The sequence below is a fragment of the Typopeltis vanoorti genome, chromosome 1, assembly GCF_054136105.1.
Source record: "Typopeltis vanoorti isolate ZY-2024b chromosome 1, IOZ_Tvanoo_1.0, whole genome shotgun sequence".
In the NCBI taxonomy this organism is placed as follows: Eukaryota; Metazoa; Arthropoda; class Arachnida; order Uropygi; family Thelyphonidae; genus Typopeltis; species Typopeltis vanoorti.
Genome location: NC_143549.1, coordinates 14580446 through 14599257, shown reverse-complemented (window position 1 = coordinate 14599257; position 18812 = coordinate 14580446). Strand labels below are relative to the sequence as shown.

General features: G+C 36.3%; 1 protein-coding gene across 1 annotated transcript in view; it reads left to right on the top strand.

Moving 5' to 3' along the window:
• Nucleotides 1–18812, top strand: part of Vps35 (Vacuolar protein sorting 35) — a 377835-nt gene that overhangs the window by 71658 nt on the left and 287365 nt on the right. The window contains exon 4 of the mRNA XM_090412498.1: nt 312–494. Coding sequence (XP_090268624.1) covers nt 312–494 — 183 coding nt within the window. The remainder of the gene's footprint in view (nt 1–311; nt 495–18812) is intronic.

Below are 18812 nucleotides of genomic sequence, written 5' to 3'. Positions count from 1 at the left end.
TAGTGTTTAAGTTGTTTTGTATCTATTTTATTCTCCCTGAAGAAGCCAAACAGCTAAGTTGGCGAAACTTGTCGGTATTTTTTACTTAGTATCAAATAAATTACTTCGACAAATATAAACCCGGTTGATGTCAATCTTTTCCATAGTTCTTATGGTCGAAAATAACATAAATTCAGTAGATAATTTTGTTTTTCATAAACATGCTTATTTTGGTTTAATAATAACCAACTACACAACTATTGTTTTCAAATTCTGGTTCAGAGAAATTAATTTTATAAATCTATATTTATGCTTGCCTTTCTGTTTATTAGATACCTGCTAATAACTGTTGGATTGGTATATATGAAGACTAATGAACACTCCAAACGGGATATTTTAAAAGATCTGGTTGAAATGTGTCGTGGAGTACAACATCCACTTAGAGGTCTGTTTCTGAGAAACTATTTACTGCAGTGCACAAGAAATATTCTGCCTGACGTGGATGAAAGTAATCCGTATGTATATATGTTGCATTATAGAAATAATTCTGTGAAATGAATTAAATTCTTTTGCATAATATTACAATCAGTCCTAAATTAATGGGTATAGTTGGCTTTCAATATAACAGATTACTGAAGTCTGGATCAAAGTCCCACTGGCAAATTATTTTAAAGAGAATACAAGTTTTAAAGTGACCACTATAACAAACTTTTCTTTTAGTCACTAAGTATGCTTTAGGGAGACTCAACGATACAAAAAAAAAAAAAAAGCCATTAAATGAAATTAGCATTTTTTTCTTTTCTTTGAAAAGAAAAAATGCTGATTTCATTTAATGGTTTTTTTGTTTAAAAAAAAAGCCATTAAGTTACGTGTATAGCAATCTTATGTGTATGCAAATTATGATTTGCAGATTGTGTATACCTGAGATTTTAACATAATAATTATGGTTTCCCCTAAGCTATTAGATGAAACCATTAACCTATAAGATTATCTCAATGGTACCAAAATCACATATCTTTCCAATAAAGGATAATTTGATTGGCATGGTCCACCTGTTGACTTAGTGATGGTAGAGTTCTGTGGGACTAGGAATGTTGTCATTGAACTTGCATGTTTTTTAGTCTTCAGTATTTATTATAATTACTCATTATGTAGAATAATCAGTAAAATGTTTGTGAATTTCTATTTATGAAACTGTGATAGCAGAAAAATGCATATGTTGTCAGCAATTGGATATTATAAATTGGAATATTGTGGTTTCATGAACTATTTTGCTGCAAGTTAAGACGTTGAGATAATTACCCACAACATAAATGATTTGTTTCTATAAACTGTTTGCACAATCACCACATATAAAATGTGAGCAAGTACACTGTGATACTTTTGGATATTTTTTTTAGGGCTTTTGATAGGATATAGCATTGCAAGCCTGTTGCATGAGTGGAGAGGATATGGGACTGGGTTATAAGCTGTACAGATGAGTTAATAGATATTGAAAACTGGTTTATTGGAGGGTGTCATTCTGCAAGATTTCAGATGATAGTTGGTATCCCACAGATGAGTTCTTGGTCCATTGTTATTCAGTCTTACATTAATGACATTAGGAAGGATTTAAATGGTGATGTACAGAGCATTGCTGATGTTGCAAAGCTAGATCAGGTAATTAGGAATGTGATTGACATACATCATCACTTGCAGAATTTAAGTATGTTGGAACTGTGGGTATGAAAATGGCTGTCAGTTTATCATATTCCTGACATGTACTCACAGGTGTATAGGATATTATGATAGTGCTACATGAAAAAGATAGATCATTTTCAACTTCCTATCAACAGTTGTGCTCCAAATTAATCTGCAATTTGTTAAGATTCCAACATTATCAGATCTTATTTCTGTGTGTTAAGGGGCACAGTGAGATCTAGGTGGATTTATCAATCCACCTAGATCTCACTCTTCCTCTGGGTCTTTTTAATGCCATCCTGACAAAAAACACTTGTTTGCTAACTTTTCCTCTTCCATTCTGTTCAGGTTACCATGACCATACCAACTGACATTAGTTCTGTTAACACATTCTTGAATGCTAGCAATGCCAGTCAGTAATAGGATCACTACTTGAATAATTACCAGGTTTTAACTCATATTTTTTTTTATTTATGCTAGGTGTATTTCCACTATGTTGAAAGTTTTTTCACGTGGTTATACTAAAAATTAAAGATGCTGAGAAATTATATTCTTGATTTAATCCTTTATCCAAGTGTAAGCAAACAAAGTTTTCCTGAAGTATCTTCAGGACTTGGTAACTTGTATATAGACTAATGACTTCACATCACTTGTCTTAGTATCCCATAATGCAGAGCACATATTTTCAGACATGTATAATGCTATGCATTATGGGAAGGGTCACTATCCAAACTGGTTTCAACCTTTATTGAGGTCTCATCAGTGGGAGCTAGACCCTGAAGTAATACTATGGTTGAAGTAATGCAGAAGTCATATTTCCATAAGGCAAGCAATGTGAAGTCATTAGCTTCTATATTTGAGTTGCCCAGTCCTGAAGATACTTAAGTGTAAACTTTGCTTACACTTGGGTAAAGGATTAAACCAAGAATATAATTTCTTGGCATCTTTAATTTATAGTATGACCAAGTAAAAAAACATTCACCATATATCTGTAATCCAGAGTATTTTAGTAATAAGGTGTCACAGCTTTGACTACTTCTATATGGAAATATGATTTCTGCATTACTTCAACCTTGGTATACTTCAGGGTCTGGCTCCCACTGATGAGACCTCACTAAAGGTCAACCGGTTTGGGTAGTAGTGACCCTTCCCATAATGCATAGACATTACACATGTCTGAAAAGATATGTGCTTTGCATGATGGGATACTAAGGTAGGTGATGTGTTAATGTCAGAACTGGGCAACTATATACTAGTTGCCCAGTCCTGAAGATACTTCAGGTGCAAACTTTGTTTGCTTTGTACACTTGGATAATTGATTAAACCAAGAATATAATTTCTTGCCATCTTTAATTTATAGTATTTCATCTACATGTTTTGCTATCTATATTGTGAACAGCATCATTCAGGCAGTTGCTGAACATAATTAAAAAATCTACAAAAAAATTAAAGGTTTTTAAACAGCAAAAGATTGGGATGATTGTTTTAATCACAAGTAATATGACTTTATGTTAAGCAACTTCCTGATGATGCTGTTTGCAGTTTAGACAGTTAAACACAGACGAAATACATCTAGCATAAATAAAAAAAATGAGTTAAAACTTGGTAGTAATGCAAGCAAATCTACTCGTAGGTAATTTTCCAAAAAAAAAGTCACTACTGCTTTAATACAAATTTGTTTTATGTTGTTTCTACACACACACACACACACACACACACACACACACACACACACACACACACACACATTGTTAATAAAATAGATACATGAAAACTAAATTTTTGTTTTATGTGGCACATAAAAACACCAAATAGGCCTTGAAAAAGAACTGTAAACGTAAGTAGAAAAAATATCTATGCACTGCTTGGAAAGAAGTCAATAAACACCATAGTATGTAAGGAACAAATGACTATGACACCCACTTTAATAAGATGTAGAACCTCCTTTTGCTGCAATGACTGGGACATACTTTCCACAAGTGTGTGATAGTTTTCAATGGGAATTTTGGACTATTCTTCCTGTATCCATGTAATGAGGTCCTGGATTGTTGTGGTGGACATTCCCTGACCTCACCGTTGCTCAGCTTCATCCTACAGATGTTCAGTAGGGTCGAGATCAGGTAGGTACTGTGGAGGCCAGTCAAATGTAATGCAGTTCATGTCCACAAACCATGCAGTTACAGCATCAGCCTTGAGAGATGATGCATTGTCTTGCTGAAAGAGAATGATCAGTTCTGTAGAAATGCTACAAAATCGGAAGCTTGCAATGTTCATTTCACCAAAAGGTCCAAGGGTAAACCAGGAAGAACAGGACCATACTATTACACCGTCAGCTCTGAATTTTAAAGTTGGAGTTATGCACTCTGCTAAGAGCCATTCACTGCACTTCTGCCACCTTCACAAATCCATCTGTATTAAATAGAACATATAGCATAATTCGTCGCTCCATAGTGGGAAGTGGAAGCTTAAAAAACTTCCACTTACCGCTGTACACATTCTTTGCACCACTGAAGATGATGCTGCATGTTGGGTCATGTAATGTGTTGCTTTTATATTGTGATCCTACCATGGAAACCCATGTTGTGAGCCTCTGTTCTGAATGTTTTTGTGCAGATTTGTGTTCCAGTCGATGCCTGGAACTCCACATTCAATGTGTCAGCCAGCGAATGGTGGTTTTTACACATTATCCTTTATAGTACCTTACAGTCACATTTGGTGAGCGTGTTAGGTTGTCCACTGTGTGTAGCACTTGCAGTTTTCCCTGTGCTTTCATCTCTATGTGGTATCACAAGTTGTTGACCTGAAATGGCCCAATTTATCAACAATTTCCTGAATAGGATGCCATGTTGCAGGCCTACGTATCATGCCTCTTCCAAACTTCATCAGTTCCCTTCTTGCAGCCATTTCATCGAGACACTGGCACTGACCTAGGAACATCATATTCCTCTAATTTATACCAGCTACAAACAGGTGACTCATTACATGACATGATGCACCTTATGTGCCTTGCCCAGGGGGATGTCTGTTGACTTCTTTCCAATCCGTATATGTAAGATCTCTAATTTAAAAAAAAAAAAAAAAAAAAAAAAGCCGGCTTGGTTAGCCGAGTGGTTAGTGTATCTGCTCTCCAGCCAAAAGCCTGCTAGTTCGAATCCTGCCCTGGGCATGAATGTTTGTGATTGTGTAAAGTTATGTTGTTTTTGTTAATTTTTGTTATATTTACCTATATCGGATCTTACTAAACTTCCAATTAAATTTTCAATTATTCTACCGGCTGTGCCAACGTAAAATTACGTTAATTTGATATATACCTTTACCTATCTACCATACTTACTCATTTGTCTCTCTCTCTCTCTTAAGTCTCATTAATTCCTTACTCATACAAATCTTAGTATTTCTCTATCTTCCAGCTGCTATAAACGCATTGAATGATGGTGCACTGCACTGTTAACAAAGACACTGCTTTAGGCTAGAGCCAATCCCTTTGCTATAATTCTGGTATTAACCCAGTTTCTAATTTTGGAAAAATTTATTTGTTAACGCTGTGCCATCCAAAATGATTAGACTAGAGAGGCTTCGTCGTCTGGGAGAAAACACTCAGAATGGCACAATATTCATACAATTACTATTCCCAAATTTCACCAAAACTTGTGTGTCAATTTTATTGCAGTCGTGGCTATCCCCAAAATTTTTGATTCGCACAGGTTCTACTTTATGAGTGGTGCATTGAGAACGTAGATCAGATAAGTTTTAAAAGAAGTATACTGTGAGTAGACATGTCGATACAAAATTAATAACGGAAAAAAACTCACGTACAAAGATTATTTAATGGTATAATTTTCGGCTGTGTGTCACAGGCATCTTCAGTACATATTAAGCTCAAATTAAACAATAACTGACAATTCCAAAAAGCGCCAAAACTATACGTTCACTGATGCCTTGTACATAAGGGATAGTAATACGCGTTATTTCTTCTGTGTTTGAAGAGGAAGACATATTAAAACTACTCAAAGAGCTGATACTTATATAAAAAATTCTTTGGATTTCAAAAATAAAATTTCAGATCTTCATTTTGACGTTTCTGTTATCATGATCAGTTTAGGTGTTGTTTCTTTATTTACAAATGTGCCTCTTTCTGAAAGCATTGAATTACTACAACAGGAATTTCCTTCAGACATTGTAAACGTATTTGATTTTGTAATACATTCTGGTTATTTTTCCTTTAAAAATAAGTTATATCAACAAATTGAAGGAACAGCAATGGGCAATCCTCTTTCTCTTGTTATCTCCAATTTCTTTATGGAACATTTTGAACAACGTATCTTTGACAACATTTCTCACAGACCTACTCATTGGTTCAGATATGTCTGACATTTTTGCTGTATGGAATGGCTCTTCGGATGAACATCAACAATTTCTCACTAAGTTAAATGCACTTCATCCTAGGATCAAATTTACCCTAGAAGTAGAATCAAATAAGCAGCTAGCCTTTTTAGATCTTCTAATTCTTCGCCAACCAGATAGTAACCTACATTTCTCAGTTTATAGAAAGAAGACTCATACAGGCCATTATATCCATGCTGGATCTCATCACCATCCCAGTCAAAAAGTAGGAACTATTAAAACACCGGTTCATCGGGCCCACTCCTTTTGTTCTTCAGACTATCTTTTACAGAAAGAACTACAATATATAACTTCTTCCTTTCTATCTAATGGTTATAAGAATTGCTTCATTAAAAGAACTTTGAGTAGTTTAATATGTCTTCCTCTTCAAACACAGAAGAAATAATGTGCATTCCTATCCCTTATGTACAAGACATCAGTGAACGTATAGCAAAAGTTTTAAAACCACTGAATATTTTTGTTGCCTTTCGACTGTTTAGAAAAATCTCCACCTTTCTCACTTCTCCTAAGGACAAGCTTCCACATCTTAATCATCCAGGTGTCTACCAGATTCCCTGCTCTTGTGGATTATCTTATTTCGAACAAACGGGAAATCTGCCTCTATTCGGCTAGAAGATCACCAATCTTATATTGAATACTTTAAACCTGAAAAGTCTGGACTTGCAGAACATGCCATCTTCACTAGACATAGAGTTCATTGGAGAAAGACGAGAGTTCTTCACAAAAGTCAGTTCCTTATCGAATACCTTTATAAAGAAACATGTGAAACTCTACTTCATTCTCCTAACTTAAACAAATTCAACGGCTTATGTCTATCCCCTTTATGGGAGATAGTACTTTACAAATCAGCTAATCTTTCCTAACTTTTTTTTTTTTAGGAAATTTATTGACCTTTTAATTATCTTACATCAGCTACTTAGGTGGTGCTTTTTGGAATTGTCAGTTATTGTTTAATTTGAGCTTAATATGTACTGAAGATGCCTGTGATACACAGCCGAAAATTATACTATTAAATAATCTTTATACGCGAGTTTTTTCCATTATCAATTTTGTATCGATAGATCAGGTAAGTTTATCATATTAAAAAAAATACGGTACAATTACTGACAATTACTTAACTAAACTAATTCAATCATGCAGGTGTAACCTGGGCATTCTTAATCTTTCTGAACATGAATCAATATCTAATACTAAACACATTATGAATTCCTTCTAATTACTTAATTCTTAGGTAATCATTTACCAAATCTTGGTCTCAGGAACTATCTAACTATAACAAAACTATATATTCAATTACAACACTTTGCAAGTCCTCATATATAGAGCTATAACATTCTATATGTGGATCAGATGCTAAAGTCCTATTACACTTCGAAAGTCCTATAACTTATCAGTTCTTGTCTTTGTTACAATCTAACATTCCTGTATATACAAAAGATTTAAAAAGTTCTTACATTACTGGGGCATTAGGATCACTCTGGCTTTCTCTTTCGATCATCTGCTCTATTTTTACGGCTCGTTGTTTCTTCCTTCGGTTTGCTGCTTTCAGAAAGGACTGGCTAGCGAATATGTTCATGATTCACTTCCTTCGATGTAGGCGAAGTTATTCTGAGGGGATTGGTCCACGTGGTTCCACATATCAACGCGGTCTACGCTGATTATACCACTGTGCCGAGACCTATGCTCGTGCTGGATCTCTGTCTGACCGCATAGCTGCCTGTGGATATCATTCTTCTCAACCTCACTCGAACTTCCTTATCCTGGAATGACTGGAACAAGATGGAAAAAGAGCTTCGAGTTGGTGTTGCCAAGCTCTATATATCCACTGCTGTAATATTCTCCCTACTACGTCATTGTTTTTACCTGGTACCTAATTCTTCTGCACTCTGTGCCGTCGCTCCTATGTGTGTTCACGGAAAACTCGTGCGCGCCTTTTAGACTTTGCATACGTGACTGCCTCTGGACATGTTTTTAATCTGCTTATCTCTTCTGTAACTTTGATCTAAACTTTAGCATACTAACATTTTTTCACCTATTTTCAACCTTTGTTGTATTCACAAAGACACTAATTAGAGACATTAATTTCACCTTTACCATTCTAAAAGTATTTCTCCGAGAGTTTTGATACTTGTTAAATCTGAATGAAATGTAGTACAATAATTTTTTCCTTCATTCAAGATTTAACAATTGTCTGTGAAAATACTAGTGGTGGTGTTTGGTGGTAGATGGTGTTAATGTAGATGATGAAGGAAGTTGCAGTTGAAGTGGTGGAGACAGAGAGTTGTAAAGTAGGTACCCTCCCTTGATGAGTCTCTGGACTCCCTGGAGGTGTTAAATAATAATAATAATAATAAAGTAATTCTCTTTATCTCTCTAAAGAGATCTGACATTCATATACTCTATAGAATTAACAGTAGTAAATTTCACCAACCAGATCTCCAACAATGGTTGGAGGATTATTTGCCATGGATAGAAAATATTTTCGGGAGATCGGTAGTTATGATCCTGGTATGGATATCTGGGGGAGGAGAAAATCTTGAGTTGTCATTTAGGGTAAGCTACATGCAACTGAAATCTTAAAATTTCTTGAAAATTTTGATCATGTTACTCTATGCCCACAGATGCGAGACCCTTCTGTTCATGTCAGAAGGACAATCCATTCCAATAATAGGTTAATCAATCATATTGTGGAATGAGTTGTTTATTATTACACGTCAGAAAATTAACTTCTCTTTTATGGATATTGTAGTTTATAAAGTGATAACTATTTTGCTTGTATAACAGTTGGAAAATTTTACGTATAAAGCACGTGATTTCTCGTATTGGTGACCAATTGGTACATCGCCTTATTTCTTTCTCCCCTTCAACATGAATTGACTCTTCTTGGCACCGAGCCAACTGAAATTCTCGTATCTGTGGTCCGACAGTATTTATTTTTCAGTCACAAAGTTCTATGTTGCTGTAATTATTAGTTTTGAGATTTTTTGTGCTTAAGGGTCAAAGCTGTATAACTGAGAAGAGACCTCCACATAGCCTTTAAAGGAATGCGGAGAACCGACCAGGGCTTCTGACCTAATGTCCAATCCTCACCTTCTCGAGGTGCACCCTGTTGGGTATCTACTTGGATACTGAATGAACGAGAATGGGTTGGCAATTTGGGATTTAGCCGACCAAATTGTATTCTTATTGGTTAAAGCAAAATAAAAAATGATGGTACAACGTGACAAAATTTCATTCTGGCTGGGGTGTCACTGGGTTAAACAAGATCCCCGCTATTTTCGCCAGGGAACCAGGGCGAACAGCGAAAAGTCACCTACTGGAACAAATCTAAAAACACACCCCAACTCAACATCACCAGAGTTAAAGATCAGTACTATCAACATAAGAAGCCTGAATGGCAAAGAAATGGAGCTTGCTGAGGAATTAGATAACTACCAGATCGACATAATAGGGGTGACTGAAACAAAAAAGACAAAAACTGGTGAGATCTTTCTGAGCAATAAATACAAAATGTTATATTCAGGCAATGACAATCAAGGAAAAGGAGTAGCCATAGTATTCAACACAAAATATGAGGCTAATCTTCTTGAATGGCAGGTAGTCTCAAGTACAGTGATGTGGGCAAATATGAGAATGGGTAACTGGACAATGAGACTTATTTGTGCCTACGGTCCCACAGAAGGTTCTGCTAAGGTAGAAGTAGAGGAATTTTTTGAGGCTTTAGAAAAAGGAACTGACACAATGAAAAAGGAAAAGTTGGTCCTTTGTGGGGATCTAAATAGCAAAGTAGGAAATAATTGTCAGACATACAAAAATATTTAGGAAAAATTTGGAGAAAAGAGCAAAGCTAATAATAATGGCAAATACCTGTTGGATTTCTGCTCAGGACATGGACTGGTTATTACTAACACCATGTTCCAAAATAAAAATGTGCACAAATTCACATGGAGAGAAGAGGCAAGGAATAAGAAAAGTCTCATTGACTTTGTTATTGTTGATAGTGATGTTTTCTCCCTGGTGCAGGACACCAGAGTGTACAGAGGATTTGAAATTGGAAGTGATCACTATTTAGTCTTGAGCAGGATAAAATTGAATTTCATATTGAGAAGAATAACATGTAAGAAAGTTTTAAAGCGAATAAAAGTTGAGCAGCTCTCAGATGTGAACTGTAGACTAAAATGCACAAAGATTATTGAAGAAAAAATGAAAGAGTTTGAGAACAGGAATCAAACCTTGGAGATTCAGTGGCAAGCCTTGAAGAAAGCCCTGATTGATTCAGCTAGAGAGGCATGTGGTGAAGTTGTCTGCAAGGATAGAATAATTAGAACACCATGGTGGACACAGGAAGTTAAAGAGGCAGTGAAGGAAAAGAAGAAAGCATATCAAAAGTTTCTGGCAAATAAGTCAGCTTGAGCTCTTAGAGAATACAGAGACAAATGCAAGAATGCTAAACACTGTGTAAAACTACCTAAACAAAAGTCATGGGAGGACTTTGGCAAGAATATAGAAAATAAATATCAAGAAGGTGGCAAAATGTTCTGGAGGTTGTTGAAGAAGCTTAGGAATGGAGGAAAGAGTGCTGTAAAAGGAGTTAGAGATGATAAATGTAACATGAAAATGGGAGAAAAATATCCTTGAAGTATGGAGTAATTACTTTGAAAAACTGCTAAATGAATCAAGCAGTGATGACAGCACAGTGGTAAAAAACACTGACCAGGCATGCAGTCAGGAATACATATCCATACTTGAAGTAGAAAAAGCCATCAAAGGCTTAAAATGTGGAAAGGCAGCAGGAGTAGATGATATTCGACCAGAAATGCTGAAGTAAGGTGGTATAAAAGTCTTACTGGGGCTGCACTGCATAGTTCAGAAAGCCTGGACAGTGGGATGAATTCCCGATGATTGGAGTAGAGCTATCATAGTACCCATATGTAAAAAGGGAAATAAAACTGAATGTGAGAATTTCAGAGGTATTTCCCTACTGAGTATTCCTGGCAAGATTTATGCCAGCATAATTGAGAAATGATTGAGAAGAATTGTGGAAGAAAAGCTTGGTGAAGAACAAGCTGGATTCAGGCCAAATAGAAGCTGTCAGTATCAGATCTTCACTTTATTACAAATAGTCAAGAAAGCATGGGAATATAACAAAGATGTGTATTTAAGGTTTGTCCATTTGGAAAAGGCATATGACAAGGTGCCAAGAGAGAAGCTATTCAATACGCTACAGTTATATGGTGTCCATGGGGCATGATATCAAGCAATACTTAGTCTTTATTTGAGTTGTAAGTCAGCAGTTAGAATTGAAGGAAGTACAGGAAGATGGTTTAATGTTAAATCTGGTGTGAGACAAGGATGTACATTATCCCCTCTGTTATTCATTATCTATTATGGATTACATTATGAAGGAAAGTGGTATTAAACATGATATCAAAATTGGAGATGTTAATGTCAGCTCTTTGCTTTATGCAGATGTTATATTACTAAATAAATCTGCTACAAGTCTGCAAGATTCTCTGACTAAATTGAATAACTGTTGTAATAGATATGGTATGAAGGTCAGCAATAAAAAGACAAAGACAATGAAAATAGGCAGAATCATTGAAAATGTCAACTGTGTTGTGAATGGAGAACCTGTGGAACAAGTAAAACATTTCAGCTACTTAGGCACAATTTTTAGTGAAGATGATAAATTCAATATAGAAATAGACAACAGAATCAGCAAAGCTGGTATGGTGGGAAGTCATTTGAATAAATTCATATGGAATAAGAGAGAAATTAGTCAGAACACTTAATTAGCTGTATACAAGACAGTGTTCAAACCAGTTTTTAACTTATGGATCTGAGAGCTGGGTCAAAAGTAAAACACTTGACCAAAGACTAGAGACCGCATAATACGAGAGTCCTGAGAAAGATTAGAGGCGTGAACAGATGGCATCAATATCATATTAAAAAGAGGATATTAGGAAAGAACTTGACATTGTCAGCATTCAGAATGCGTTAGCAGAGCTAATCTCAGGTGGTATGGTCACTTAAACAGAATGGGCGAAGAAAGATTAGCAAAACAAGTGTTCTCTGCCAGGTTTGCAGCAAAATGACTCAGAGGAAGACCAAGATATAGGTGGATTGATACGGTACAAAGTGCCTTAGATAATAGAAATATAAGATCTGAGAATGTTAGAGTCTTGGCAAGTAACAGACTGGAGGAAAATTGTAGATAGGAAGTTAGTAATGATGTAATTTTTTTCATGTAGTACTATCATATCCTGTACACCCCTTGAGGGTACATGGCAGGAATTTGATAATGATGATGTAATTAATTTCTACTATTGTATATATGACTTCTTAATACATACAAATAATTAAATGGCCATTCTAGGAATTGCACAGTATCTTCTTCTTCTTCTGCAGCTTCTCCCACTTAAGTGGGGTCACTGTTTCTTATGAGTCTCCTCCACACCTTCCTGTCTTGGGCTGTCACCACATCCAAGTTCTTCATCTTCAAGTCCTCTTCTACCAGCTCCCTCCATCTCTTCTTTGGCCGCCCACGCTTCCGCCTTCCTTGCACATCCATCTGCATGACCCTTCTTCCCACATATTCGTCCTCCCTCCTCATCACATGACCAAACCATCTCAACCTTGCCTCCTGTATTTTCACTCCTAAGTTCGTAACTTTCACTGTTCCCCTGACATAGTCATTTCTCAGCTGATCCTTTCTGGTCACACCTCACATCCACCTAAGCATTCTCATCTCTGCTACTTCCATCCTGCTAATGTTATTTTTCCTCAGGGCCACAGTTTCTATAGCATATGTCATAGCTGGCCTCACTACTGTCCTATAAATTTTGCCTTTCAGATTGATTGGCACCCTCTTATCACATAACACTCCAGCCATCTCCCTCCAGTTCCTCCAACCTGCTTGTATCCTGCATCCCACTTCCTTCTCACCTCCTCCATCTTCTTCCACTGTCGAACCTAAGTATCTAAAGTCTCTCACCTTCCTGATGACATTTCCTTCCAGCTCCAGGTCTGTCTCCTGGCCACCGCCCACTGCGCAACACATATACTCTGTCTTACTTCTGCTCAGTCTCATACCCCTCTCTTCCAGTACTTTTCTCCATCTTTCCAGTTTAGTTTCCGCTTCTTCTCTTGAATCTACACACAGCAAGATGTCATCTGCATACAACATTGTCCAAGGTGCATCTTCTCTCACCTCCTCTGTTACCACCTTCATCACAATATTAAACAGAAACGGACTTAATGCTGACCCTTGATGCAAGCCAACTGTTACTTGAAAACTTTCTGTCTGTCCCAAACAGGTCCGAACACTTGTCTTCACATTTCTGTACATTTCCTGCACCAACCTGACATATTTCTCCGGCACCTTCTTCTCCCTCAGACACCTCCAGACTTCTTGCCTTGGCACTCTATCGTATGCTTTCTCCAGATCAATAAATACCAGATGTAGCTCCCTTTGTTTCTCTCGATGTTTTTCCATCATCTGTCGTAACCCAAAGATAGCATCTGTTGTTGATCTACCAGGCATGAAGCCAAATTGTTCCTTTGCAATCTCCACCTCCTCCCTCAATCTACCATCAAGAACCCTTTCTAGGATCTTCATTGTGTGGGACATCAACTTTATTCCTCTGTAATTTTTACAGTCTTGTGCATCCCCTTTACCCTTGTAGATGGGAACAAGAGTACTCTCCCTCCATTCCTCGGGTATATTTTCCTGTTGGCAAACTTTCATGAACAGGTCCCACAGCAGGTCAATTCCCTCTTCCCCCAGTGCCTTCCATGCCTCCACTGGAATTCTGTCGGGGCCCACCGCTTTTCCATTCTTCATCCTCTTCATGGCCTCCGTCACTTCCATTCTACTGATGTTCTGCACCATCCCCTCAGAAGGCTGCCCATCTCCTCTGTGAGTCCTTGCATTTTCCTCATTCAGAAGTCCCTCAAAGTATATTTTCCATCTGTTTCTTATGTCCACATCCCTCCATAATTCTCTTCCTTCAGCATCTTTGATCTGCCTCACATGTAAGATGTCCTTAGCTGCTTTATTTCTACATTTCGCTAGTTGGTAAATTTTTCTCTGTCCTTCCTTTGTTTCTAATTGATCATACAGATCTTGATATGCCATGGTCTTCGCCTGTGCCACAACTCTCTTGGCTTCTTGCTTTCTCTGTTTGTACACCTCTCTGTCCTCTTCCACTCTTGACTCATCCCACTTCTGCTTTGCCTTCCTCTTAGCTGTCACTGCCACTTGTACATCATTATTCCACCACCAACCCTCCTTCTGCTCTCTAATCTTTCCAGATGTCTCACCAAGCACCTCGATTGCACAGCTCAGGATTACTTTTGAATTATGTTTCCACCAATCTTGTACACTTTCCAGTCCATCCGAAATCCTCTCTAACACTCTCTCCCTAAAACGATTCCTCACACTCTCTTCTTTTAAGCGAAACCACTTAATTGTCTTCATCCCATGGCAACCAGAAGTTCTTATCTTCGATCTTAATTTAAAGTCTGCGCACAGCAGTCGGTGTTGTTGTGCTACTTGATCTGTTGGAATTACCTTACAATTTGTCACAACCTTAAGATGTTTTCTTCTAATCAAAATGTAGTCAATTTGTGAGCTGTTGTTACCACTTCTAAATGTTATCAAATGTTCTTCCCTCTTGAAGAAAAACGAGTTCAATAAATAAATGTATGAGTTCAATAAATAAAAAAAAATAAAAAAATTTCTCTGTCGATAACTGACAGTTACCTGCATGTGCATATCTTATGTTTTTATTCCCTGATGATGGCAGTTTGACTTTTATGAAATATTGGAAGTATGAATTAAATTTATTTTAGTTAATAAAGCCTACATTGTAATTTTCTTAATAAATGTAATTATGAATAGTCAACCTATAAGCCTTATCACCGTCTTCCAGTTAAATTCAACTCTGAGAGATAGTATCAAATACTATACAACTTATTGAACATAGCGTTCAGTTAAAAGTATTTATTTTTATTTATTTTAGCACTGTCCTATTTATCTTTATTTATTGCTGCTCACTCATTCATTCAGTTTATCTTACTTTTCAAATTACTCAGAATACAATAAAAGATCTCACTTCACTAGTATACTTGTATATATATCTTCTAGTAAGCCAATTGCCTTAATGTATTCTTCCCTGATTTTGCTTAAGTAGGCATGAAGAATAATTGTTTTCTGCAATTGAATTACACTTAACTGAGCAGTTCTGAATGCACTTGCAATAAAAGGAACTTTACTGCAGACTCTATCTGCTCCTTAAACATATTTTTCTTTTCGTTTGCTTTTTATTAAGCATAAAACAGTTTCACTAATATACAAAGTCTTTATATATTATACTGTCCCTCAGTATTAACTTGAGTATTGACAGTATTAACTTCAGTATGGACAGTTCCTCATTGGAGAGTAGTTAAAGATGCATATATAAACTACCAAGATCACAAAACTTGTTAGTTTTTTCCAGCTTTCTGGCACTTTTCTTGCTGGTGTTCTCATTATCTAATGATGCTTTTCTTAAAAAAAAAAAAAAAAAAAAAAAAGTCATCTAAGATGTATTACTGAGATTTGAAACAAAATTCTTGTGATAGCATGGCTGCTGATATGATAAGGAAGTTTACTTAAATGCATTTAAGCCTCTTTTTGTTATATTATTACTTAACCACATGGCATTTTGTTATATTATTACTTAACCACATGCGATAATACTAATGTGTACAATTGCATTACGAAAGGCAAACCAATATATGTGTATATATATATTTAGATCATCTCATATATAACAAAACTTAAATGTTATTTATGAAATTTTCACTCTGTATGTATAAATACAGTGAAAAAATTAACATAAGTAAATCATGATTGTTTTTTTTTTTTTATAACACCAGTAAGTGAAATTTTTATTTTATGAAGAGTGGATTTAGAAAAAGAGGTCATCAGTGGAAGTTGAGAATGAATGCAGTCCAAAATGTTAGATTTTTCTCTCATAGAGCAGTGCATGACTGGAATGGATTATCTTTTGAGCTTGTGAACACAGGGAGCATAAAAGAATTCAAAAAAAAGCATGAGAGCTGATGCAGATGATGTATCCTGAACCTCACACCGGCAAGAGGTTTCTGGTAATAATAATATATATGGTTTAAATATGTATTGGAGTTTTTAAAATAGGGATCCATAGAAAATAGATATTTTGGCTTATTTGCAGTATCCTGACTGTTATTAGGCTGATATTCTAGTATATGCTGCAATAGGATCATAGATCAGCTCGAATTCAATTTTGACCTAAAAAGAAAATCATTCTCCATGCTGTAATGGCCATTTATAAAAAAAATAAATAATTTCTCTGCTATATTTCTAACTGCACAAATAGCTATATATAAGAAAAAGACAAATTGTTGAGGCTATTGAAAAGGCTTTGAAATGGAAGAAATTACTATAAAGTTAATTAGAAGAGTGCTTAAGGTTCAAAGCTGTATAACTGAGAGGAGACCTTCACATAGCCTTTAAAGGAATGTGGAGAATTGACCAGGGCTTCTGACCTAATGTCCAGTACACTTTCTCATGGTGCACCCTGTTAGGTATCTACCTGGATACGTAATACTCGTTCGTTCAGGTATCTACCTGAACGAAAGAGGATGGGCTGGCAATTTGGGATTTAGTTGACCGAATTGTATTCTTATTGGCTTAAATCACAATACACAATGATGGTACAACATGACAGAATTTCATGTTGGCTTGGTCATTGCATGGTTAAACAAGGTCCCCATTGTTTTTGTCAGGAACCAGGGCGAACAGCGAAAAGTCAGCTACTGGAACAAATCCTAAACACACACCCCAACTCAGCATCACCAGAGTTCAAGATCTGTACTATCAACATAAGAAGCCTGAATGGCAATGAAATGGAGGTGGCTGAGGAATTGGGGTCGATACAATAGGAATGACTGAAACAAAAGACAAAAACTGGTGAGATCTTTCTGAGCAATAAATACAAAATGTTATATTTGGGCAATGACAATCAAGGAAAAGGAGTAGCCATACTGCTCAACACTAAATATGAGGCTAACCATCTTGAATTGCGGGCAATCTCAAGTAGAATGATGTGGGCAAATATGAGAATGGGGAACTGGACAATGAGACTTATTTGTGCAGAAGGTTCTACTAAGGTACAAGTGGAGGAATTTTTTTAGGCTTTAGAGAAAGCAACTGAACACAATGAAAAAGGCAAATGTTGTTCAAGTTTGACGTTATATATCAGAACACAGAATTATAAGTAAATAATTATTTATTGAGTTATTGCTGATATTTTGCTGGTGTTATAACCAGCATCTTCAGAGCACAAAAACATTTGTTACAGTACCTGAGACTACAACAATATGGTGTAACAAAGGGACTAGTTTAACAAAATTGTAGCAACAACACAAAGACTAAAGTCCTAATTAGGCGCTCTCTAAAAAAAAATATATATATATATATATTGTAGCAATAACACAAAGTGGAGGTAAATACCATTTTGTGGAGTAAGATACCATACTGTTGAGATTCAGAGTATGTTTCAGGGCTTCTGTTGCTTCTAAGAACAATCTCTCTGACTTGTAAAAGCTTCTGTGCAGTACTTTTGTTTTCTTCCAGTCGATCCTGTGTGCAGGGGTATCCAAAGCATGGTCTGCTAGGCCCGACTTGCTATAGTGATAATGCTGGATGTATCTTTTATATTCACTGACGCGGATGTCTACGGTTCTTCCTGTTTGACCGTAGTAGTAGGCTTGATCTCACAAGCAAGTTACTTCATAGACTCCTGGATGTGATAAAGGAGGGATGCTGTCCTTGCGCGAACAGATGAGTTGCTAATTTGACACACGGTCTGATTCAGCAATAAGTCAATAAATAACTTATAATTCTGTGTTCTGATATATACCGTCAAAATTAAACAACATGCACGAAGAACACATAAGCCTTTCTACACCTTTAAAAAAAAGAAAAGTTGGTCCTTGTTGGGGATCTGAATAGCAGAGTAGGAAATGATTGTCAGACACAATATTTTGGGAAAATTTGGAGAAAAGAGCAAAGCTAATTATAATGGCAAATACCTATTGGATTTCTGCTCAGGACATGGATTGATTATTACTAACACAATGTTCCAACATAAAAATGTGCACAAATTCATATGGAGAGAAGAAGCAAGGAATAAGAAAAGTCTCATTGACTATGTTATTGTTGATAGTGAAGTTTTCTCCATGGTGCGAGACACTAGAGTGTACAGAGAATTTGAAATTGAAAGCGATCAATATTTAGTGTTGAGCAAGATAAAATTGAATTCCATATTGAAAAGGACGTATACGAAAGTTTTAAAGCGAATAGAAGTTGAGCAGCTCTCAGATATGAACTGTAGACTAAAATACACAAACATTATTCAAGAAAAAATGAAAGAGTTTGAGAACAGGAACCAAACCTTGGAGATTCAGTGGCAAGCCCTGAAGAAAACTGATTGATTCAGCCAGAGAGTCATGTGGTAAGGTTGTCTGCGAGAATAGAAAAAATCAGAACTCCTTGCTGGACACAGGAAGTTAGAGGCAGTGAAGGAAAAGAAGAAAGCTTATCAAAAGTTTCTGGCAAATAAGTCAGCTTGTGCTTTTAGAGAATACAGAGACAAATGTAAGAAAGATAAACACTGTGTAAAACTAGCTAAACAAAAGTCATGGGAGGACTTTGGCAAGAA